This window comes from Psammomys obesus, unplaced genomic scaffold (assembly GCF_907164565.1).
Source record: "Psammomys obesus unplaced genomic scaffold, mPsaObe1.curated_primary_1811, whole genome shotgun sequence".
Classification (NCBI taxonomy): Eukaryota; Metazoa; Chordata; class Mammalia; order Rodentia; family Muridae; genus Psammomys; species Psammomys obesus.
Window position 1 is genome coordinate 920,539 of NW_026592732.1, and position 24,886 is coordinate 945,424.

Here is a 24,886-nt window from a genome sequence, read left to right on the forward strand (position 1 = left end):
CAGTATGTTGACAGGTCTGGTCCCCCACGGGGGCCACAGGTGGCCTCTGTCTCTACGGCAGTACCTCCGGGCTCAGGTTCAGGTTCATGGGTGGCCAGAACACCCAAGCCCTACAGGGCAGTTCAAGTCCTACACGGCATCTGCTTTGGACCAGTGACGTATAGCCAGGCTGTGCCTTACCTTGATCAAACTGTCTTTGCAAACTTTCCATCTCTGACTTGTTCCCGCTGACCCGGTAGATGCCTTCCGTGCTCAGTCCTACAGAGAGAGAAGCAGGTCCTATGAACCAGAGCTGGAGAGTGGAGTGGGTTGTACATGGGGGCAGGGGCTGTCTGGAGAGTCCTCAAGGTTCCCACCATAAGGGAGAGGCAGGGCTAACAGTGCTTTCTTGTTTGATGCTTTAAAATTTTTAAATTTATTTATTTTTATTTTATGTGCATGGGTGTTTTGTCTGCATGTATGTCTGTGTGAGGGTGTTATATCTTGAAGTTACAGACAGTTGTGAGCTGCCATGTGGTTGCTGGGAATTGAACCCCGGTCCTCTGGAAGAGCACGCAGTGCTCTTAGCCACTGAGCCATCTCTCCAGCCCCTTGTTTGATGCTTTAGCTCCCACTCTTTTCACTTCCTTTTCCTTTAAAGGCAAGGTCTCATATAGTTCAGTCTGGTCTAGAACACCTGTTTTCCCTGTCTCAACTTCCCAAGTGCTGTGACTGCAGGCATTCGATACTACATTTGGCTTACCACATACTGGAACTTGCTCTATAAATCAGGCTGGCCTCAAACTCACAGAGACCCACCTGCCCCTGTTTCCTGAGTGCTGGGATTAAAGCTGTGCATTATTATAACCCACCAATGCCACCCACACTTTAATGTGTACAGCCTTGAGTACTGTACTAAAAACAAACACATTATGTCTTGCTTGGGTCTGTCTAGGCACCACTTGCATGCCTGGTGCTAATGAAAGACAGCCAAAGGTGCTGGCAAACAGAACCTGGGTTCTCTGGAGGAACAGTCTTAACTGCTGACTCATTTCTCCAGCTCCTCTATCTTCCAAAACAAAAAAACAAACAACCAAAAACCACTTATGTGGCCGGAATCTTTTGTCTGTATGGAAGCATCACTTGTTAATAAAAAGCTATAGCTTTTATAGCTAAAGCTGAGGCAGGAAAAAGGAGGTGGGACATTTGACAGACAGAAAGGATTCTGGAATAGAGCTAGGCATGCGATATGGGACATCCACCTGAGAAAAAAGGACAGACGAATGGTACCTGAGCAGAGGTACCATGTGACAGACATGTGGAAGAATACAGATGAGTATAAATGGGTTATATTAAGTTATGAGCTAGTCAAAGGTAAGCCTAACTATATGGCTTATGTATTTGTATATTTTGAGTCTCATGAGTCATTATTCTGGGCGCTTGGGTCCAGGGGGAAAAGCCCATGTAACATACTTAGTTTAGTTGTGTGTGTGTATATGTGTGTGATGTGTTGTGAGTGCAGTGCCCACAGTATGCAGAAGAGGGCAATAGATGCTCCGAAGCTAGAGTTACAGGCAGTTGTGAGCTGCCTGAACTTAGCCCCCCCCCCCCCCCCCCCCGGAAGAACAGCCAGTGCTCTTAACCACCAAACTGTTTCTCCAGCATGAGTGCTTTTCTATTAAAAATAAAGATAAAAAGCCAGGCATGGTGGTTCACACCTGTAGTTCTAGAAGGTAGAAAGCAGAGGTAGAAGGATCACAAGTTCAAGGCAAGTCTGGGCTACATAATGAGTTCCAGGTTTCCAAGTACGACAGAGTGAGACCATGTCTCAGAAAGCCAAAAATGAGCTTGGTGAGACAGCTCAGCAGGCAAAGGCTCTTAGTGAAGCTCACCTGCCCTGGTTTGATCTTCAGCGCCATAAAAAAACCAAAACACAAAACAAGTGGGTCACACACCACATTTCTAAAGATCCCAGTGTAAGGAAGGACTCCAGAAACAGTTGTGCCCTTGTGCAGGCTCTTCTAGTCTTTCACCGATAGCCAGCCTTAAGCAGCTTTTCCTTGTGTTTCTGCAGTGCTGGGGAGGAACTGCTCCGGGGAAATGTTCCATCACAAAGTATCCCGAGGATCCCAGTCTAGATCTATTTCTTAGTATTAATGCTGCTGATTTCCCTCTGCAATGCTTCTCATTTTGCACTTGAAAGAGGTCTGACCCTCCCATTACTTTGTTTAAAGAAAATATTTTCTACCTATCTTTTTTTTTTTTTTTTCTTTCTTTCAAGTGTTTGCAGAACACCTCAGTGATAGCTCCAACTCATTCACTGGCTTGAGTAATAGGACCTCAGTGGCTGGGTCAGGCACAGAGGCAGCTGCACAGCGTCAGAGCAGGATGCCACCTCGGTCCATTCTCCCTGACAACATTAGTCACAGCCGTGTTTGTTCTTCCTTCTCGACTTCTTCAGGATCTCTTCAGAGGAGACCAGGCATGGGTGCTCGCAGGAGATAGTGCCATGCCTGTGCACAGCTTCCTGGGCCATCAACCACCATCAGACCCACTGAGTGAACTCCCTTGATGTTGAATGGAATGGCAATGTCCACACAACAGAGGAGAATCTTTGTTACACAGAGCAAGCGTAGACACCTCAGCGAGGGGCTGGTACAGCCCTGGGATCTGTCACCTCTAGAAGATGAAGCTTCCTGAAGGCTGCTTAGATTTAGTAAATCAAGGTCCTAGGTAAAGAGAGCAGCATTCTTGGCGATGGTGTCGACATGAGCTTCTCTCAGGATTTTTGATGCAGATGCCATCACTTTTCCTCCTGTAGATGTACTATTACATTTGGAAGCCAAGGCTGCTGCCACTCATTTGGGTTCCTGTTGTAAGGAACTTAACATGGCTCCTGTGCCGTTTGCAGGACACTAAGGACTCTGTTACTTTTTGAAATTAAGACAGGAATAAATAACAATACTATATGCATGGTGTGAATTTATTTTTGAGACTGTGTATTGTCTTGTTGCCAGGTTGGCTTTGAATTCCTGGCTAAAGAAATCCAGTTGCTGATGGATGGCGGTGGCACATGGTCAGGAGGCAGAAGCAGGAAAAACTCTTGAGTTTGAGTCCAGTCTGGTCTACACAGTAAATTTCAGGTCAGCTAGGGCTACAAAGTAGGACCCTGTTTGAAACCAAAACCCAAGTAAAAACAATAAAATTAACCATAAATAAAAATTTAAGAACAATCATTAAAAAAAAAAAAAAAACAAAACCAAACAAAAAACCAACAAAACCAAACAACAAAGGGGCTGAAGAGATGGCTCAGCAGTTAAGAGCACTGGCTGCTCTTCCAGAGGATGCGGGTTCAATTCCCAGCACCCACATGGCAGCTCACGGCTGTGTGTACCTCAGTTCCAGTGGACCTGACACACTCATAGACATACTGCAGGCCACCAATGTACATAAACTAAAAGTAAATAAATTAAAAAAAATAACCAAACCACAGAAACATAACGTTAGAGCTGGAGTGTTGGCTTAGCACTTAAGCACACTTGCTGCCCCCACCCCCCCTTTTGGTTGTTGTTGTTTTGAGACAAGGTTTCTGTCTGTGTTAACCTTAGTAGTCCTAGAACTCGTAGACCAGGCTGGCCTGGAACTCAGAGAGGTCCACTTGCTTCCTGCCTCCCAAGAGCGGGAAGGTGTGCCCCACCATGCCTGGCTCAATCTGCTGCTTTTAGACTAGACTCAGGTCTGGTGCCCAGCTTCCACATGGTGGCCAACTGTCTCTAACTCTGCTCCATGGGGATCTGATGCCTGCTTCTGGCTTCCTTCAACACTGGGCACATATACACATGCATGCCGAAACATTCATACACATAGAAAAGCAAAAGGAAATATGAAAACGAAACAAAACCTCATGATCATTTCTGTTTTGCCATGGAGAAAGGCTTTCCTGACTGCTGGCTTTACAGTCCATTCTCCAGCTGGACTTCCAGGGAGGGAAGTCCTCTGCCATAGTGAGTACACATCTAAGCCAGCACTGTGAGAACTGAGATGGGTTCTGCGGCCGAAGAAACTGTCCCTTCTGAATACCACAATCTCCCCCATCCCCCAGATAGGCTTTCTCTGTGTAGCCTTGGCTGTCCTGGAAGACCAGGCTATCTTTGAACTCCTGGAGTGCTAGGATTACAGGCATGCACCACTGCACATGGTTAGCAGAAGGGCACCGAGGATGCCACCCTAGTGACAGTATGGGCTGGGGGGGCACCCCCCAGTCTACAGGCTCCTGAGAGCTAGGCACCTCAATGTTGGCAAACACAGTGAATGCTGCCGAGAGGCCATCAGATGGATAAAATCCCTTGGCTTTATGTGTTCTAGGGCCCTAGACCGGCAGGTGAACTCTGACAAACATGAAAACAGGCCACCAGTTCCAATCTAAAAAGCTAAACGCCCATGGACCTTTGGCCCCACAGAATCAAGAGCAACAAACACAGCATCGCCTGGTCACAGAGGGCACGACTTTGGTCATGCTATCCCAGTGTATACTGCATACCCCATTCAACTGTGAGCCGGTGATGACATTTATTCTTCCACACGGACAGTGACCACTGGGTAGGCAGATTCAGCTCAGGGCAGGATGGTCTGTTTGGGGACAGGGCTCCTCCCTGGCAGCGGCCATACTGGGCTTATGATCCACTAAGCTCATGCACCAGCTGGGCTCCCGGGCATCTCCTCAGAAAATAATTTCTTTAACCCCTTTGCTGGGCACTGGTGGCACACAACGTTAATCCCAGCACTTGGGGGGCAGAAGCAGGCAGATCTCCGAGTTTAAGGTCAGCCTGATCCAGGAGAGCCAGGGCTACCCAGAGAAACTGTCTTGAAAACAAAAACAAAAGCCCACACCAGCCCCCCCCACCTTGAAACAGCTTAATTGAAAACTTAAATTACGTGTATGAACCACATGGGGCACACACCTTTAATCCCAACCACTGGAAGGCAGAGGCAGGAGAATTTCTGTGAGTTCAAAGCTAGCCTTGACTACAGGGAGCACAGGCAGGAGGACACAGTGATCCTGTCTCAAAACAAAAACCTAAACAAACATGTGTGTGTCTGTACACAAGTATGTGCATGTGAGCATACTGGCCCTCAGCGGCCAGAGCACCAGGTCCTCTCAAGTTGGGAGTTTCAGGGGAGCCACATGATGTGAGTGCTCAGAACCAAACTTAGGTTCTCTGTTCTTTTCTAAAGTGTGCTTGTGTTTGAGGCAGGGTTTCTCTGTGCCTTGGCTGCCCGGAAACTCCATCTGTAGACCACACCGACCTTGAACTCATTGAGAGCCGTCTGCCTCTGCCTCTTCCAGAGCGCCGGGATTACGGGTGTATGTCACTACGCCTGGCCTCTTTTCTAAACTTTTAAACTTATTTACATCATGTTCTGAGTGTTTTGCTTACATGTAAGTATGTGTACCACCTAAGTGTCTAGCGCCCCTTGAGACCAGAGGGGAGCATTGGAGCCCCCGCAACCATCATTATAAATGCCTGTGAGCCACCATGTGGCTGCTCTCAATCAAATGCCAAGTCCTCTGTAAAAGCTGCAGAGCTCCTAGCTGCTGAGCCATCTCAGCTGTCTGTGTAGCTTCTGATTTTTTTTTTTTTTTTTGTACTGTTGCCAACGGCCTATTTGCCACCTCTTTGAGTTGATCTGTTTTTGAGACAGGGTATCATATAACCCAGACTGGCCTTTAGTTATTCCTGAGTGCTGTGTCACCATAGGCCTCATACTTGATGGGCAAAATTCCTACCAACTGAGCTACATTTCCAGTTTTTTCAAATGCTGCTGCCAACAATGATGACTGCCTCCAAGTTGATGGTGTCTTGCTGCGTAGCCCAGGCAGGCCTTAACTTCATGGTGATTCTTCTGCTCAAGCCTCCCTGGGATTACAGGCATGTCACTTTACTGGCTTTAGTAATTTTACCCATGACTTACTAGTCTGAAACAATGTTCTAAGCTCTCTTCTTTGTTCCTAAATATCAGTTCCCTTAACATGGTGATATGGTAGAGTGATGTGTCCCAGAATGGAAGGGCACTCTTGGCACTTTTCAGGAGCCAACAGCCTCCCTTGGGTCAGGCATTGCCACCCTCTGCACAAGAGGGCAGGAAAGAAAGCACACGTTGGCTATCTGGAAATGAACTAGGATGTGGGCTGCAGCCTCACTACAGGATCACCACAGGGACAGCACCTCTGAGAGTAAGAGGCCAGCTCCAGAACATCAATTAATCATCAGCTCAGCATTTCCTGTAAGCAGCCTGACTGTTTGTTTTAGCAAACCTCATTTTAAAACAGCAATCCTGCTGCTGTTGTACCCAACACCATGGCATAATTTAGGAAAGGTATCATTAACCTAGTGAGCACAATTTATTAAAACTACCATTTAGAATCAATTAAAAACAAACAGCACTGACAGCTGGCTGTGCCTATCACGACGGCTAAAAGTGACCAGTAGAGAGCAAGGACACTTGACACAGGCCTGAGACCACACAGAGAACAACAGGCTGGGGGCCGGGCCGAGTCCAGGCAGATCCACCAGAGTCATCACAAACACAGAAAGAAATTCTAGGGTGAGAAGCTCACATGTGCCAAGCATGGCTCTTGCTAGTAGTGGCACCCTGCTTACCACAGGTCTCCAAAGAACCCCTCTGTAATAGACCCCAGCAGCCACCTTTTAAATACCTATTCTGATTTCAAATATCTTCTCTGGGGGCTGGAGAGAGGTGGATTCTGGGGGCTTGCTGTGCAACCAATCTAGCTAAAAACAGCAAGTTCCAGATTTAGAGAGACCTGGTCTCAAAAAATAAGGAGAGCCAAATCAGGAAGACGGCGTGTGGGTAAGCTGTGCACACACAAATAAAATGAGAAAAAACGAAGCAGCCAATGTCATTATTTTCAAGTGTCTGAACTACTGCCACATATAATCGTCTTGTTCCAACAGCTCAAGGGAGCAGAGCTATGACTAAGAATGAAAATTACAGGATGGCAAATATTCTCTCAATATATAAAATAACTATTAATTACCATGGATGTCATTTAAAGAATGGCCCAGAGCTTTTCCTTTCCCTCCTTAGTGGATAACCATCTGAACGGGATGCAATTGAAGATTAGTATCTGGCCCACAGAAGCGGTCCCCAACAATAATCACGATCGTGAGCCATGTGCCAAGTGCTCACTCAGAATGAGGCCCAAGCGCACAGTGCTGGCCCTGCTTCTGTACAGGAGTCCCCAGAGCAGCTCCTTAAGGCAGGCTAGCACCGGTCCCCCTGCACGAATGGGGCACTGAAGTTCACAGATGAAGTAGCATATTCAAGGAAGAGCTTCCGCAGACATGCCCTTCACCAACACTGATGGACTCTACCGCTTCGGGTGGGCAGTTTTTTAAAAGATATATGTATGTATGATGTACAGTGTTCTGTCTGCATGTACATCTACATGCGAGAAGAGGGCATATATCATTACAGATGGTTGTGAGCCACCGTGTGGTTGCTGGGAATTGCACTCAGGACCTTTGGAAGAGCTGCCAGTGCTCTTAACCTCTGAGCCACCTCTCCAGCCCTCAAGTTGGGCATTTCACTATACTCTGGGTCTTTGGTTTTTGAAATGCAGCCAGCATCAAGAGCAGGGGAGGGGGATTGGACAGAAAAGGCTCCAGCGTCCTGGTTTGCGTTGGTGGGAAACAACACATTCCCATATGTGGCTTTAGAAAAGGTCATACTAGAATTTAGGTCTCTTTAGTACCTAAATTCCACGAGTATCAATGAAACCCGTGGGTATACAGGCAAAACAAAAAGATGATTTTAGGAATGAAGCTTGTCCAGGAACGCTGTGACTGCTCTAAAAAAATTATTACTTTAAATTATTTGTGTGTCTGGGTGTGTATACATGACTGCTGCTGACCTGAGGCCAGGGGTTAGATTCCCCTGGAGCTGGAGTTAAAAACAGTCTGAGCCACCCAACTGGGGGGTGTGTGTGTGTGTGTGTGTGTGTGTGTGTGTGTGTGTAAGCCAAACCCCCATCCTCTGGAAAAGCAGTACATATTTTTAACCACCACTTAAGCAATCTGTCTAGCTGCCCACAATATCCCAATGTAAACAAGCCCTTAGGTGCCACTGAATTTTTAACCATGGTCACATATGATAATATTGTCATAATATGATAATATTGATAAAAAACAAAACAACAAACAAAAAGCAAGCCAGGTATGGTAGTGCACACCTTTAATCTCAGTACTCCACAGGTAGCTAGATCTCTATGAGTTCGAGGCCAGTCCGATCTACATAGTGAGACCCTGTCTTAACTACTGCTCACCCCCCCCACAAACAAACAAACAAAAACAAAAAACAGACAAAAGCAAAATCTATTGCTTCTTTCAGTAAGAATTTACTGTTGCTCTTTTCCCTTTTGGCTATGACCAAGCGTGACATTGTGAGCTTACTCAGTGTGCACACGGCAGGCACACCACTGTGCAGAGCCTTTAGTACTGCTACAAACTAGTCTGGCTATGAATGGTCCATTTTCATTCTTCAACTGTCCAGATCCTGAGAGAGGCCAGTGGCACAATGTCTCACAGGAGCCTGAAAACTGAGGGAGAATTGGCTGTTGGCCAACGGTTGATGGGGTTTTTCTACATAGCCCTGGCTAGCATGAGTTCCTCTGTCTCCTGAGTGCTGGGGCTGAAGGCGTGTGCCATCACTCCCAGGTATCTGAGCAAATTTTAATATCCAGATGAGCTTTTCTCCCCATACTGGTAGCCCTCTTGGCCAGAAGTTGTTCTATAAGGCCCGAAAGGCTGCAGCAGTGTTCCCGTGTAATCACCACTTGGTCCTTCTGATCTCCTTTTGACAGAGGATCAATACTTCCTCCAAGAGAAACCTGGAGTTGCTTATGTTCTTACTTTCTATATTTGGATTAAAAAAAAAAAATCAGCACTCTAGCTTTTATTTATTTATTTTTTGTTAGCACACTGAAATACTCTACCCAGACAGGATGGCCAGCAAACAATTCACTGAAGTCTCCCAGAGGCAGAAGGGATGGCCTGGCCTGTTCTTACCCTCTCTCATGTATCTGGGGTCAAGGGAATGTAGTACTTCACCCGTCTTTCCCGAGGGCTGGCTCTCTGGACATCAGCAGCTCTTCTTTTGGGACACATGCCCACAGTCTATCACCTCGCCAAACAGGGTAGTGAGGGCTGGGCCCAAACCAAGAGCGCACGCGCTGCCACCCTTCTCTGCGCACTGAAGGCCCAGGCCCCGTCCTGGCAGAGTGGCTTGCGTCTGGCACTGTGTTTAGAGTGGCTGTAACCCTAACGTAGCACTAGTAGGTGCTACAACACTGATTCCTACTGCCTGGGTTCCTCTACCCGCCACTGCAGGCACAAACATGACGAGCGAAGTGCCGTGATATCATGCCTGTGCCTAGCTGTTTCCATAGTGTGCATTCTTTTTTTTTTTTTTTAATATCTGGGACGTCCCATGGCAGGTGGCACTTTCAGGGCTTACCTAAGTTCTTGGCCTCTTGGATGTACTCAGCCTTCTCAGTCAACCCATGTGGGTCTTTGACAATCTTTCTAACTGTCTCAAAGGGTGGAACAGGGCTTGTGGCAGAGGTTTCTTGCTTGGTCAGTGATGTTTAGTGACCTGCCCTCCCACTGTCCTTAGCCTTACCTCAGGTCTGTGTGTGGTGAGTCAGGGAAACTAAAAGACCTCCATATGCTGGGGCTGCTGTGCCTCTGCTACAGGGCATCAAGACTGAGCCTTGCTTGCAAGAGTGGTATTCTCAGGAATGCAGAGTGGCAGCACCTACCAGCACTACCCGCTGTTGGGACTGGCAGGACACTGACCCTTTAGTTTCTGGAAAGCTCGAGTGAGAGGAGTAAGATGGAGGAAAGAAAGGGAAGGTTACACAGATACTAACAGTCAAGAGCCAGGGCCAAAGGAGTTCTCTAGGTCTCAACTACATGGGACAGCAGGCCAGTGCATGAAGGGACACTCTACAAGCTAGGCTGATGTCACCATGCCCCTGCTTTTCTTGCATGGCACAAGATCCTCTCTCTGTTCACTCAGGGCAGGGCAGGGCAGCCTGTCTCTATGATCTTCTCTAACATACTGCAGGCCAAGGTATCCAAGAAAGCCAGGCAGAGTGGGCCTGTTGGAACTCTGTTGGGGACTTGGGCTGACACCCAGACTATTTCTGTCTTGGATGGAAGGCAGGGTTACTTGGTGAGACATGCTTGAATTCTCTTTGGCTGCTGGGCAATCCAGGCAGCATGCCAGGGCACGCTGTTCTGATCATGCAGGGCACCGATCCTGAGGAAATCCTCTAGCATGGCAAAGTCACAAGCTCAATAAACTCCACTTATCTGAATCATGAAAGCTGGCAAGATGACCCCCTGGATGTGTGGCAGTGAGGAATTTTTGGAATGCAAGTGACTTGTGCTTGCTTCATTTATAAGGAAGCAGAAAAACAGGAGGGTGATAAGGGACAGTTACTCGAAGGTAGAAAATAAAAAAGCACCCACCCTCCAAGTGGAGGACATATTAAGTCACACAGAACCCGCCACACACAGCTTATTGAACTACACACCTTATACTCTAACATCTTACATCAATGGAAAGGGCTCAATGTAGGTGACCACCTGCAGTGGGTTTGGTGGATGTTCAGCCTTGCACTCGCCTACTGTAGGCTGCAGTATATCTGGAGGCACCTTTCAGGCGAGGAGCCCCATGAGAAGCAGGTCCAGGGCACACGCCTGGTGACTTCAAGCAGCTCAGACAGCTGTTGTACCCGGTGAGGTGTTGCGTTAGGCTCAAGCACAGAAGGAAGGTCTGCAATGACGCTGTGAGCAGCCAGGGTCCAAAAGACTCTGGGATTTTGTTTTCTATTGTAAAAAGGGATTACTGTGGCTTTGAGGCGAACACTGTCCAGCTCGTGAGAGATTAGCTAACGTATGGCAAAGTCAGTTGAGGAAAAAGCTCTACAAGGAAAAAAGACTATGTCGATGAGGACCGAGCCACCCTCAGTGTGCTTTTCAGCTTCAGGCTTGTGACCCCTCAGGGGCTGGAAGAAGCCCCAACATCCAAGGTACTGGATGTAGGAATACTGAGGAGGGGCCGGGGCAGGTGCTGTAACAGATGCCCGATACAGATGACCTTTTAAATGCTCTAGAAATGTCCTGCTATCTCTGGGAGGTAGAGCCAACAGTGGGAATGTGTGCTGGGTGATGCCATGCTGTCACACATCTGGAAGTGGGGCTGGACACATGCAGTCGGGATCCGGTAACAGATAGCTCGTGTTATCTGGCCTGATTCTACTTTCCTGTAAGACTCCAGGGCTGTACCCGATGTGTCTTTTCTGGCCTCTGATGATCCCAGGCATGGGAAGCTATGAAGTCAGTGGCTCTGGGTTTGAGTCCCAGGCCTGGTCTCCTCTTACTGGAAGTGATTTTCCTACCAGGGCAGTGGAGGTGACAGCTCTCAGGGACGTGAGGAGGATACGAGTTAGAAGGCCCAGAGCCTGGCCGCTGATCTAAATCAGTACCTGCAGGTGCTGTCCCTTTAACACCCACAGGTGCTATTTTTGTCTCTTTTAACAGTCAAGGAAACGGGCACTCAGACAAGTGGAGGGACTTGCTCAGTCACTCAGGCCATGCTGCCCACACATGCTGCGCTGGCACCCTGTTCACCAAAGGTGCTGTGGTGTGTGCTAGGTCCAAATAAAAGGGCATTTCCTAACTGGATTGGGCAATCCGGGAGTTCACCAACAGCTGGGAGGAGTCAGTTCAGGCAATAGTTGGCCTTTTGTCCTGCTGTCCTCCATCAGGGGTGACACTGTAGTTTTCTGGGTTAGTTATAGAGCTGAAAATATTTGCATGTCCAAATGCTCAGCAGCTATTTTCCATTTAACAGCTTGGTGGAATGTTTTAGAGGTTAGTTCCAGGAAAAATTGAGTTGGCCTTTTCTGAATTATGCATCACACTCAAGTGTTCCCTAATGCTGGACATCTATTTCCCAAAACCATGTGAAACCCTGTGCAGGAGTGTGATGAGGGGAGATAAATGGAAGCAACGGAACTGGGCAACGGTGGTGGCGCACACCTGTAACCTCAGGACTCAGGAGGCAGAGGCAGGCGGATCTCTGTGAGTTTAAGGATAGCCCAGTGTACAGAGCGAGTCCAGGACAGCCAAGGCTGCACAGAGAAACTCTGTCTTGAAAAAACAAACCAAACCACACCAAAACCTGAGGGAGTCCTCAGACTCCAACACTGCCAGATGAGAGGTATAGATACTCATTTTGCGTCTGTTACACCCAGGTGAGATGTGGGTGGGAAAGCCAAAGGTGAGAGTGGTACTCTGCCCCAACGGCTACTGGTCCCCACTATCCATGCTTGTTGTCAGTATACTTGATCTGACTACACTTTAGAAGCATGAAGCTGCTGGGGAGAGGCTGTCTGTAGTAACTTGGGACCCACTTCAGGTGATCAGGACTCCATTAGGCCTCCCTTCTCAAGAAGCTGTGAAGAGCAAACTACAATTCACAAGTCCACTGGGCCCTCCCCTGGGAGGGGGGGAGTTCACCAATCTCTTTTATAACACTGAAGGCAGGATCCTGGAAGACTGAGCCCCATGGTGGATATCTTACAGACAGCATCATGTTCCTTCACTGCCAGCTTGACTAGGCTTATCATCACCTAGGATATGGGCCTCTGCATCTGTGAAGGTGTTTCCAGATCAGTTTAACTGAGGTTGAGATCTCTGTTGATGGCACCATCCCAGAGGAAAATGGAAAAGGCAGGTTTGAGTGGTGGCCCTGGACACAAGGTAACCACCTACACTCTTCACCATGCCTTCAAACTGCCAGAATAAACCCTTTCCTCCTTAAACTGCGAAAGTAACTAATACAGACCGTGTCCCTGGAGGGGACAGTCCTTGTTTTCATTCGCAGATGAAGGATATAAACATTCCGTGAGTGCATATAGGATGAAATTTCCACGGCGACTTTCAGGTTTGGATCTCCTGAAGCTTACCAGAAACACTTGGCTGAAAACACCCCATGGTAAATACATGTAATTGCAGCCTTCCAAATGAAAGGTGGCAGGGGTCTAAGAATCTCTGGGCCCTAATCTTGTTCTGCACTGCCCTGGAGACCCCACACATCAGATGTTTAAGCGAACTTTAAAACATCACTACAGCAGCAACACCTTGCAGCAGTCAAAAATGGAACAACACTTGTATGAAACAAAAATGGAACATTGAGCAAGGACCAAAACAGAGCCCTGAGGATAAAGGAAGGCGAAGTGCTGCAACTCTAGCTAACCGGAGGCCCCAGGGCGTCCGTGCCCATGAACTCATGCTGTGCTCTAGCTTATGACTTGGTTTCCTTACGCACCTTACTCTTCCTCCCTTAAGCTGTTTCTTTAAGTATTTGGTCGCAACAGTGAAAAAACAACGAGTGCCACCAATGCCGCCTTCCTTCCCAGCCTCCAGGTGCTCCAAGAAGTCAACACCCTGAGCAATCTCTTCTCTCAGGACCCACCTCAAATCAACACCATCAACTGTGGACTCGGAGAAAAACTGACCAATCTTGGAGGAATTTATCTACTTATCCTCTATTTACTGCTACTATTTACAACTGTTGATTAACTAAGAATTCACATTTATTCAATTCATTCAAACAATACAACACAATGGCTTTCTTTTTTTCCAGTATATCTAGCAAACTCAACCATCAGCCCTATCAGCCCATTTTACAACCCTATCAGCCCATACAGAAACTGTCCCCATGAACAGACACTCCGTATTTCTGTCTCCTTGCAACTGCTACCCTAACTTTCTAAAGGAACAGGTTTACCTGTTTTTGACATTTTGCGTATATGGGAGTACACCTCCTGGTTTTCGTAACTGGTCTATTTCTCTGGCTGCACTGTTCAAGGCTTTTAGGTATTCCATTCCTTTTATGGCCCAGTGACAGGCTAATGTATGGGTGGATGCTCTATATTTTGTTCGCCAGGCAGGGGGGTTTGCTAATTGGGCGTTGACCCCTCTAGCTATTATAGAAATAGCTCACCACAGTATTTTGTTGCATTCTTTTTCCACACTGGGGCAGATGTCTTGGAATCTCTGTTGTCAGCTCCTACCTGCAGGACACCAAGTTTCCCGTCAGCCTGTAGAGGCTGACTCCTGCCTCTCATTCTGCTGGCTGCCAGCTACAAGTCTCACGCATGCTCCTGTTTGCAGTCTTCCCTTCTCCCCAAACCAAAGACATAAGGGCATCTGTCTCCACTCGGGAACTGAAACCTTGCTTAGGGCCCTAGTATTCCATGTATCGCTCCTTTTCTCCTTTGCCATGTACACATTCCACATTTCCATGGCTAAATGGAGCTTTTGAGGGATAGGGTCTTTGGAGTATTCTACACCATTCATTTATAACCATTTACTAGAGTCTTGTGCACTTAGCTTGAAAGAAACTGATGAAGACCCAGTCTCTTCCCTTGAGGATCTTAGGGCCTACCAAGGAGGCAAAACAGTCAGGGTCCAGTGCATGGAGTGCTGATAGAGAAAGGTGCAGGGCACACAGATGGTTCAGTCTGAGCTCTGGCTTGGAGGACAGGCTAGGAACGGTAGGAGTTCTGTTCACGACTGTAAGTTTGAGGTGAAAAGAGGCAAGGCTACATGTAGGACGACACCAGCCTCTGCATGCAATGCATTCGACTTTGTCCACAATGGTGGAGAACACAGACACTGAGGCTGATATGGACGCCACTGACTTTTAAGATACTGCAGAGGTGTGGGTAAGCATCTGGAAAGATGACAGACACTAAGAAGCCAATAAGTCAGGGAGAGAGTGAGACTAAGCTGGAGGCAGGAACCACATTCAGGGTACCCAGAGCAGGAAGACACAGCTGGACTGACTGACAAAGTTGACATCTGTTGGAGTCATTCCCTAGGTCAACCCTAGGCCAGCAAATTCCTCCACATAAAACCATCCCTCAACCCCCTGCCGGAAAACTTTTCAAAACCTATCTTCTCAACAGAAATAATGATGGAAAGTGAGAGGAAAAAAAAAATCTCTTTCCCAAAGAAATCTTTTTTCTCAGTATAGCCCTGGCTGTCCTTGAACTCATAGGGATATGCCTGCCTCTGCCTCCCTGAGTGCTGGGATTCCAGGTGCCTGGCTCCTATGGAAATCTGGCCTTTTTAAGCCCCCAAGGAAGGAAGAGGCTGTAAAGCCCTGGGCAACTGTAGATGCTGCAGGCTGACCTTCAAAGGACAGCAGCAGCACATGCCCCTGCCCACCACCCCCGCTTTGCATCAGCCCACCTCTCTCTCCTAAAAGATTCTCCCATTCTGTCAGAGAATGTGACTGCTCTCACAGGCAAACCTCCACCCAGACATGCCTGCTTCCTTCCTGACATTCCTAGCATTGAGGGCCTGTGGCAGCTTGGACACTGGGTAAACTAATGCTCTCTCAACAGTCACTTCTCCAGTAAGGGCTCCCTTAGGCTTCCTTAAGGTATTCTCTGCATTAGGAACTCAACAGGATACATTTTCAGATGGATTCACTTGCTGCTAAACTCACCCTCAGAAAGATAAGTACGATAACAAGGACACATGAGACAAGGAAAACAGCACTGTACCAAAAGTCCAAACCTTGGACAAAAACGTTCAACTGCACATTTTAAACTCAAACCAAATAAAATCTCAATGAGCTGGAAACAGTGTTGTCTGCCTATAATCTCAGCAGCCAGAAGGCCAGGTCAGGGTAGCTTGAGTTTGAGGTCAGCCTGGCTACAGACCTAAGACCCTACTGAAAAACACAAATAAGAACACATCTACATGAAATGTTTAAAACATACTAAAAACGTAGATGCTTTTCGAAAAAAAGGGAAGACATACAGTAAAGCACTACCTGAAGACGCAACAGGAGGGCTGGGGACATGGCTCAGTTGGTAGTGAGCTCACCTCCCACACGAGAGCCCAGAGCCAATGCTCGTTAGTGGCACATGCCTGTAATCCCAGGACTCCCACGTGGAGGAAGAATACTCTCCAGTGAATGTCAAGCTCAAGGCCAGCTTGGGCTGCATGAGAGCCCATCTCAGAAGAAGATCCAAGCACACTTCCGACTTAAGGTTGCCCTAGGCTCAGCCCCTCATGGCATTTTTAACCTCCAGCACCAAACATAACCACTGCATAACAGGTTCTTAGTTGATACTTGAAGACTGTGAAAATGAAACACAAAATATTCTGGGGGTGGGGGGATATTAAATGAATGGAAATAGAAGTGAAAATAAGTAGTTTATAGCATATTTTAAAATAAGAATTTAGAAGCTATGATTTTTATATAAAAAGTAAAATCAGTTAAGAAGACAAATCTTAGAAAATCCTTGTTTTACTTCATAACCTTATTTTAGCGTGTGTTTGTATGTGTATGTACACGCCTGTGTGTGCCATGATACACATGTGGTCAGAGGAAAGCTTGGAAGAGTTGGCTTTTTCCTTCTACCAGGTGGGACTTGAACTTGAAGATGAAACTAAGGAAGGCAGCCTTGACAGCAAGTGCTAAAGGCACCTGCACAGCGATCTTACTGGCTAGAAAAAGACTTCAACCTAAACATTTACTCTTTGTGCTAGGTATGGTGATGTATGACTTTAACCTCAGCATTTGGGAGGTGAAGGCAGGTGGCTGTCTGTGAGCTGCAGTCTAGCCTGACCAACACAGCAAGTTCCAGGCCAGCCAGGGATTACATGGAGACCCTGTATCAAAAACAAACAAATCCCAAAACAAAACAACACACACACACACACACACACACACACACACCAAAAAAACAAACAAACAAATAAAACAACCCAAAACAAAAACACAGAATCAAGGTTTGTTATTCAAAGGGCCTGGGGAGATGGCTGAAAGGCTGGAGGTGCTGGATGCTCTTCTAGGACTTCAATTCCCAGCACCCCACAAAGATCTGTAATTCCAGTTCCAGGTGATCTGATGCCCTCTTCTGGCAACCAGAGATGTATACAGTATACAGATATGGATGTAGGCAAAACACCCATACACAAAGAATTAAAAAATGAGACCATTCTATAAACTAATTGTTAAAAATGTAATGGAAAGATTATCTAGAGGTAGTATCATGACAGCTAAGTATATGAAGGGAGAACGAAGTCACCTCTGATTTAGGTTTTGTATTGAGAAGCAGCCTGAGAACTTGTCAATGTTCTCTTGGAGGACTGGGATCATAGCTATGTGCCCTCATGCCTGGCTAGAGCTGCTGTCTTCTACAAATCTTGTGGCTCTACTTTGTCCTCAGGTACAAGTTCGCACATGCTCGTCTCTGTCTTCTGAAGGGACTCTTGAACTGGCTGAAACAGAATCAAAGCCAACCCAGGGAGAGCGTCCTTCTCTAACTAGCATAGCCCCACTGGCTGTTCTGCTGAACTGAGACTGTTCCACTGAGTGGATACTATTCCAAACAAGAGGGCTGGCTGAGGTCAGCAGAGCTTGAAGCTGGGCTGTACACTAAGTTTGCTGGACTGCCTGGGAGTCTCTGCCACAGCCACAGGTTCACAAAACAAACTAAAATTTAAAAATTTGACATGGTGGGAAACAATGACATTTGAAAATAGAGCATCAGGACTGGTGGGACTGCTCAGCAGGTGAAGGTGGCTGCTACATGAATCGGTAACTTGAATTTTATCTCTGGGACCCACATGGTGGAGGCAGAAACCAGAGCCCGGGAAGTTGTCTTCTGACCTCCACATACACACTATGCTATATGCATGCATGCACATATACAATTAAATAAATGTAACTACAAAAAGTATAAAGCATATTCCTCCCGCAGAATCCATCCCACTCTTGGGAGGTCTTTCTCACTTTCTTAATCCAGTGTTTCATTGCTACTGTTATAAATTGTAATGTACATATTTGATATGCAGGACCCTGTCTTAGTCTGTTTTTGTTTTGTTTTGTTTTTTTTTGTTTTTTTTTTTTTAAATCTATGGATACGGTATCAAGAGAATAACTGGACTAGTGAGATGACTCCGCTGGTAAAGGAACTTGCCACCGAACCTGATAACCCGAGACCCATATGGTGAAAAGAGAAAATGGATTCTTGCAAGTTGTCTTGACTTTCCCGTGTGTGTACATTCACATATAATTAAGTACATGTAGCGAATAAGTAAGTAAATAAGCAACTAAATACATAGCAATAAATTACTGAAAGCACACTGTTGGGACACGGGGATACAACATAAGCAGCCTTTTAGGATGTTATGGTTTACCTAGGAGGCAGGGGAAGGTGAGAAGGAAATCTCACTCAAAGACAAAGGAAGCAGGGTGAGGTGGCACACAGCTGTAATCCCAGCATTTGGGAAGGCAGAGGCAGTGGATATCTGAGTTCAAGGTCAGCTGGTCTACAAATCAAGTCTAGGACAGCCAGGGCTACACAGAGAAACCCTGTCTCAAACAAAACAAAATAAAACAAACAAACAAAACAAACAAACAAAGAGAGACAGACAGACAAAGGAGACAGGCCTACAGTGTGGTGGCTTGTAATAACATGAGATGAACACATGCCTTTCGGCAGCCAGCTAATTAAATCACCTGATAAATCCAAAGAAGAACTATGCAGAAATACGTGTGTAACAGTGCACATGCACCGCACACACATGCAGATATAGAAACACAACAGTAGCCAAGCCTGTAATCTCAGCACTTAGAAGAGAGCCTGTGGCAGGAGAAATGAAAAGTTCTAGACCAGCTTGGGCTATACAGCAAGACCACATCTGTCAGAGACAATGAAATTCTATTCGGTCAAGTCCAGGGCAGGTAACTCTACTTTGTTATTCTCACTCCATCATTATACACCTTGTTGTTCTAGCATGATAGGTTACAGGCATGCTGAAAAATCATTTCAGAAGATTTTGTGGACTTTGGGTCCTGCAGCACTTTCTAGCTGGAAGAGAACATAGGCCGCTTTCTTCCTAGAGCAGCCAGCCAGAAGCGAACACCTCTCCACAAACTGCACCACAAATGCTGCCTTGCTGTCACAGCCCAAACGTTGGCTTCTCACAATCACAACAGAAGAAAGAGTTCTCTGTTGTGGCTTTTGAAACCCGCAAAATAGATCACCAGGCACAGAAAACAATTGCAGTTTCACTTATCAGGCGCTCTGGGACACACACTAGAAAGGTCTCATTTCAACAAAACTGCAGCTGACGTGAAAAGATAAACTGTGTTTTGTTTTGTTTTAAGCTGTTGGGAGGCCGCCGAACTTAAACAGCTGATGGATTCCAGCCCAAGAGTGAAAGGACGTAAACCAGGGTCACAAAGTCTTGCACCATCTCTGTTTGCAAAAGTGGGGTTCCATTACCTGATTCCAAAGTCATCTTCCATTTCAAACCAGCTCAGCAGTTGATAGCCAGGCATTATACAAAAGAGTACCTTTATCTTTTCTGCCTGAGTTCTCAAGTGTATACTTTGCATCTTCATCCCTGTCTTGTTCTTCTGACTCTGTCGCCTCAATTCCTATTCCTGACCTAGTTCTCGCACAAAGGTCTCTTCCAGAGGCTCTGGGGAGCTAGGGAGCTGGGGCTGAGAAGAAGCTTGAGGTGTTTGGATGCCTATAGCAATTCTTTTGCTTCTGTGTACCACTCTTACCCCAAAACATTACTTCAGGCACTAGGGAACAACACAACATCTATGTCCTGACACTTGTGAAGCTGGAAAGTTCAGGACAAAACAACTTAGTATGTAGTGAGTCCCTCCTCCTGGCCTGCAGAAGGCCTCCTACTTGCTGTACCTGGCCCATGGTCCAAAGAGGGCAGGAGTAGATGAATTCTTTCATGTTCCTTCTTACAAATGGCAACAAACAGATACATACCCCACCTACAAAGACAGGTGTGCTATACTAGCTGCCTGCCAGAGTGGAGGGAAGAAACACCGCCTTAAGACAGGAAGAAGTGATGAACATGATGTGGAGGCGTGGCTCAGGAGTACCTGCCTGTGTGAAAACAGTGAGTGAGGGCTCCCATTGAGGCCGCTCCCAGGCTAAGCTGCATTACCCCAAGTTGGGGCTGCAGTCCTGGGGTATAGCAATGTGGGGACCAGAACTTCCATGCCTTCTCTCCTTCCAGAGAAGAACAGAGCTCAAGAGCCCTTGAGCCCTCTAGGCTCAGGCACTCCACACTGTGGCAGCTTCTTTACTCTCCACTCAAGGCCCAACCTGACAGTGGTCTTCCTCTGCGTGCCCGGGGCCCAGCCAACAATGTCCCAGTCTTAGGACAGCCCACTTGGGACCTCTCTATCTTGAAGGCTCTTCCCCAGGACAGAGAATGACTCCAGTTCTTACCACTTTTACCCTCTTCAAAAGCAACTTAGCCTAATGTGGCAGCACATGCCTGAAATCCAACACTAGTGAAGGAGGCAGATGCAGTAGGCTCTTGAGTTTAGAGTGGGCCTGGGCTACAGTGACCAATTAGACCAATTAGAGCTACACAGTAAGATTCTGTCTTGACAAGACAATCAACCAACAAGCCAATCCACCTAAAAGCCTACTCTCCAACCTTTACTACAGGAAATACAGATGCTTAATCCAGAGAGCTGATATTCCTGGGAGACATATTCTCTGAAGCACAAATCTCTAATACGATTCATAGTTTACTGTAAGCGCTGCCCTCCTTTTGCCCAACTGTAGCACATGCTACATCCTAGGGGCAAGGCCTTGTGTTGTTGTCCAGCAGTGAATGTCTAGCACCCTGAAACAAAGCACACAGCATAGGACGCTCAGTCTCTACTTGCAGGGCCTTTGACTGATCCTGGCCCACTACTTTGAGAAATAAACAAGAATAAGACAGCATGCGAGAGATCTCTGGGGAAGCTAATTCCTAAGTTCCTTGCAGACCTGGACGGTAGGAAGTGCAACCAAAAAGAAACCAGGACTTCAACCACAAGAACGAGTGGCAACAAGTTAACAATGAAATTTTACAGCAGGGCTACAAGAGCTTCCTACTCACTGTTCTGGAATTGTTTGAGCTGGGCAAGCACAGAATTTTTGAGGTTCAGTCCTAAAAGGTGGGTAAGGTCACTGGCTGGGAGACAGGAAGCAGCTCTGCCCACAAACATGGTAGAACTGGGATTTTTATAGCAATTACATGGGTTCCAGAGTCCATGCTGACCCACCCTGCTACAGCCTTCAGCCATAAGTCTTCATAAAAGACTTTCCTCAGGCAAGCTACTCTCGGTGGGGATTAGCCTGTTCTGGACACTGAGTGCTGGCACCTCTGTGCAGGGGCAGATAAGGGGTCAGTATCCTGGACAATGTCAACAGCAGCAGCAGAGGCAATGGCCGCGGGTTTATTAGTTATGGCCACTAGTTACTGTTACAAGGTCTGTAATACACTGAATCATCCTACTGACTAGTGCTTTCACTAGTCCCATTTTACAGCTCATGGAGTGAAGACAATGCAAGGTTAAACATCTGCTAGTAAGCAGCAAAGCCAAGGCTTGGCTAGAGGTTCATCCTGTGCAGGTTATTCACTCTGGGAGAAAGAAGCCGCTGCCGCCGCCGCCGCCGCCGCCGCCGCCACCGCCACCACCACGTGCTGAACACAGAACAGGGCCTTATGCTGAAGGCCTCTGCAGCAGACCCACTGTTAATGACAGTGGCGTTCTGTGCCCTGCCCCCACAGGCGTGCTCAGTTGTCTCTGAGAGTGTTTTCTGTAAGGCTGTCTCCCAAAGGCCTCCGCTCTAATGGCAAAAACTGTTCCCTGAAGATGTTCCCATCAATTAGTAGTGAAACCTAAATCTGCCATGCAGAAAGCACTAGACACATTTACCCAGGCAAATGAGCTGGGGGAGGGCACAGCTGAGTCGTTCTTTCTATGGAGGGTCTCACTTGTGCTAAGGAGCTGGGGTTACTTCTGAGTAGGCACACGCACAGGAGCACAGGCTCGACAGAAGCGTCTGCAGGCCACTGGATTACCTAGAGCTTGCCTCCTAACTCGTCCTCTCACACCACCTGAGAGTTTCTGTTCTGCAGTCCGGGTGAGTGAGACCTACGAATCTCTGCGAGGTGTCAGGGAGAATGCCACTTACCTGTTCCACACACAGGCAACATTTAAGCAGAGAACAATGGTGAGACAAGCAGGAACGCTGGGGTCATCAAGATTTGTGAACCAGCCTGAGAACTAGAAACCACAGAAAGCCACAGTAGAGAGGGGAGCTGCAGCCAGGCGTAGTGGTGCGCTCGTTTAATCCCAGCAGTCTGATCTACAGAGTTCCAGGCCAGCCAGGCCTACACAGAGGAACCCTGTCTTGAACCCCCACCCTCCTCCCAAAGAAGAGAAGAGCTGCAGGCACAGGTGCAGCCAAGTGCCTCCTCGGTAGAAGCATTCAGCTCCTACAGGAATGTGTGTCACTGTGGTGTCCTCAACCTCATCCCTGACCCTAACAGACACCAAGCCACAGAACCATCCTGTTCAGCATGCTAAACTGACTTATTTATTAGCCTGCCTTCTTTCTAGGCATCCTTGGGTTGAGTATACCAACCTGCATGTACAGAGCGCTCACTGCAGGACTGACTTTATAGCCACCCCACAGAGTGCTGAGTGAGAGAAGACAAGTAGAAAGGGAGTCCACTGTCAAAGCTACTCTGCCCTGTCAGAAGCCAGGACAGCACTTTCCCTTCCTGAGGCAAAGAACCACGAGGGCATGGCTAGGATTGCTCTCCTTCTGCTCCTTCTCTGGGCTGGCTGCAGCAGCACAGGCATGCTGCATCATGCACATCTGTACTCATGAACGGTTCACTTATCCTAATGTACAGTCAACTGCAATGACAAGTTGTTTTTGTTTGTTTTGCTTTCTTTTAAGACAGGGTTTCTCTGTGTAGCCTTGGCTGTCCTGGACTCCCTCTGTAGACCAGACTGGCCTCGGAACGCACAGAGATCCGCCTGCCTCTACCTCCCTGAGTGCTGGGATTACAGGTGTGCACCAGCGCGCCCAGCTGACAAGGTTTAAGAAATCTACTGTGGACACAGTCCACTGCTATTCAGCCTGCTGCTCTGGAGAGGTCTTCATTTTGATGTTCACCACAGAGCAAGCCAATCATCAGGCTTTCTCCTAAAAACAGAGAAGATTCTGGTTCTCAGAATCTGCTGGTATGACTTCACAGCCAGTGGACTTAATACTAGGCAATGCAGGGAAAGGGGTTCACTAGAATATTAAGGTCCTCAAATTTTCTCCATGATAACTTTTTTGTTGAGGTTGGGCCATTTGTCTTGTAAACATGGCATATCTGATTTATCCAGTACTGTCTCTTGATATTTGCCCACTGCTGGTGGGCAGGCTAGGTCAAACCACCGTTAACATGGGAAGCTTAGCCCTCTACAGCACAGGGTACTTCAACTACTAGTTAACGGGCTTGGTGATTTTTTTTCTTCTCTTTGGGGAGACAAAGTCTTATTGTGTAGTCCTGGCTGGCCGACAACTCACTAGTTAGACCAGGCTGGCCTCAAACATACAGATCCAGATGTGTCTGCCTCCCGAGTGCTGGGATTAAAGAAATGAGCCGTCATGACCAGTTATACACATCTACACACACATATGTACACAGTAATTTATTGTTGACACAGCACCTTCTGCTTCAGCCTCCCAAGTAACGACACTAGAGACATGACCGATCACAGCTGGCTTAGGCTGTAAGACCTAAGTTTTCTGAACCATTCAGCCGGCAACTCTCTGAGTTTCTTAAGATCAACTTCACTACGGCACAATACCAATAATAAAATTTATACATGAGCAAAATCATCACAATCAGAACACAGAATGCTGCCCCCCGCCATTCCCAGGGTTCCTTTGTAGTGAGTGAGTGCTGGGCCAGCTCCTAGGCCACACTGACCTGCCTGCTGCCAGAGAGTGGCCCTCAGTGCAGAGTTCTACAGGTGTTCCTGTGCTTTTGTGCCCAGCTTCTGTCACTCTTGGCAGAGCGGCAGTCTATCACGTTAGCGGGCGCAGCAATGTGAGCACTTTAGCTTCCACTGTGTGTTCCACGGAGCAGATACACCACAGCTTGTTCACCTGCTGGGGGATGCCTGCGTTCCTTCCAACCTGGTCCTCTCCTCAACAAACTGTGGTACGTGAGTCTGGGTAAACATGTTTTTACTTCTCTAGGGCAAATAAATACCTCAAAGTGGATGGGCAAGTATAGATTCAACTCTTTCCTAATTTGCCAAAGAGCTCCACAAAGCCACCCACCTTCCCTAGGCCCCTCCACAGTTTCTTTGATGGTGCTAACTAGTCTATCTTCTCGCCAACACCTGATCTTGCTAGTCACTTTATTCCCTATCATTTCAAACCTCAATCACATTTTGTGCTGATTAATTATGGATGTATGACTCTGTCTACTTCTTTAGTCCTGGACATCATGAAGCAGCCCAAGCTCAACATATACTTAGCATGCTTAGCACACAGCAGGTACTTTTTATTGAATTTGGCTGGATAAAATCTGCCAACCCAGCCAAGCATGATGGCACTTGCTTATAATTCCAGCACTCTGGGAGGCAGGAGGATCACTGTGAGTTCAAGGCCAGCCTGGTCTACAAAGTGAGACCAGGACAGCCAGGGCTACACAGAGAAATCCTGTCTCAAAAAACAAAAAACAACAACAACAAAATTCTGTCACCACCACCAGCAGATTATTTTTAGACCTACTCATGAGTTCTCAGGAAGTCTCTGTCTCCCTGTGAGCATCTGGGGCTTCCCCTCTCAGCAGGCTGACGAGTTACACTGTCTAGCAAGGTCCAGCGCCCCGGAAGGCAGCAGTTGCTTCACAGAACCACTAAATGACCACACACTGCACCATAACCAAGG

At 47.3% G+C, this 24,886-nt stretch overlaps 1 protein-coding gene across 1 annotated transcript in view; it reads right to left on the reverse strand.

Moving 5' to 3' along the window:
* The window catches only part of Arhgap35 (Rho GTPase activating protein 35), a 104,902-nt gene that overhangs the window by 12,224 nt on the left and 67,792 nt on the right, over window positions 1–24,886 (reverse strand). The window contains exon 4 of the mRNA XM_055615662.1: window positions 181–258. Within this exon, the coding sequence (XP_055471637.1) occupies window positions 181–258 (78 nt within the window). The remainder of the gene's footprint in view (window positions 1–180; window positions 259–24,886) is intronic.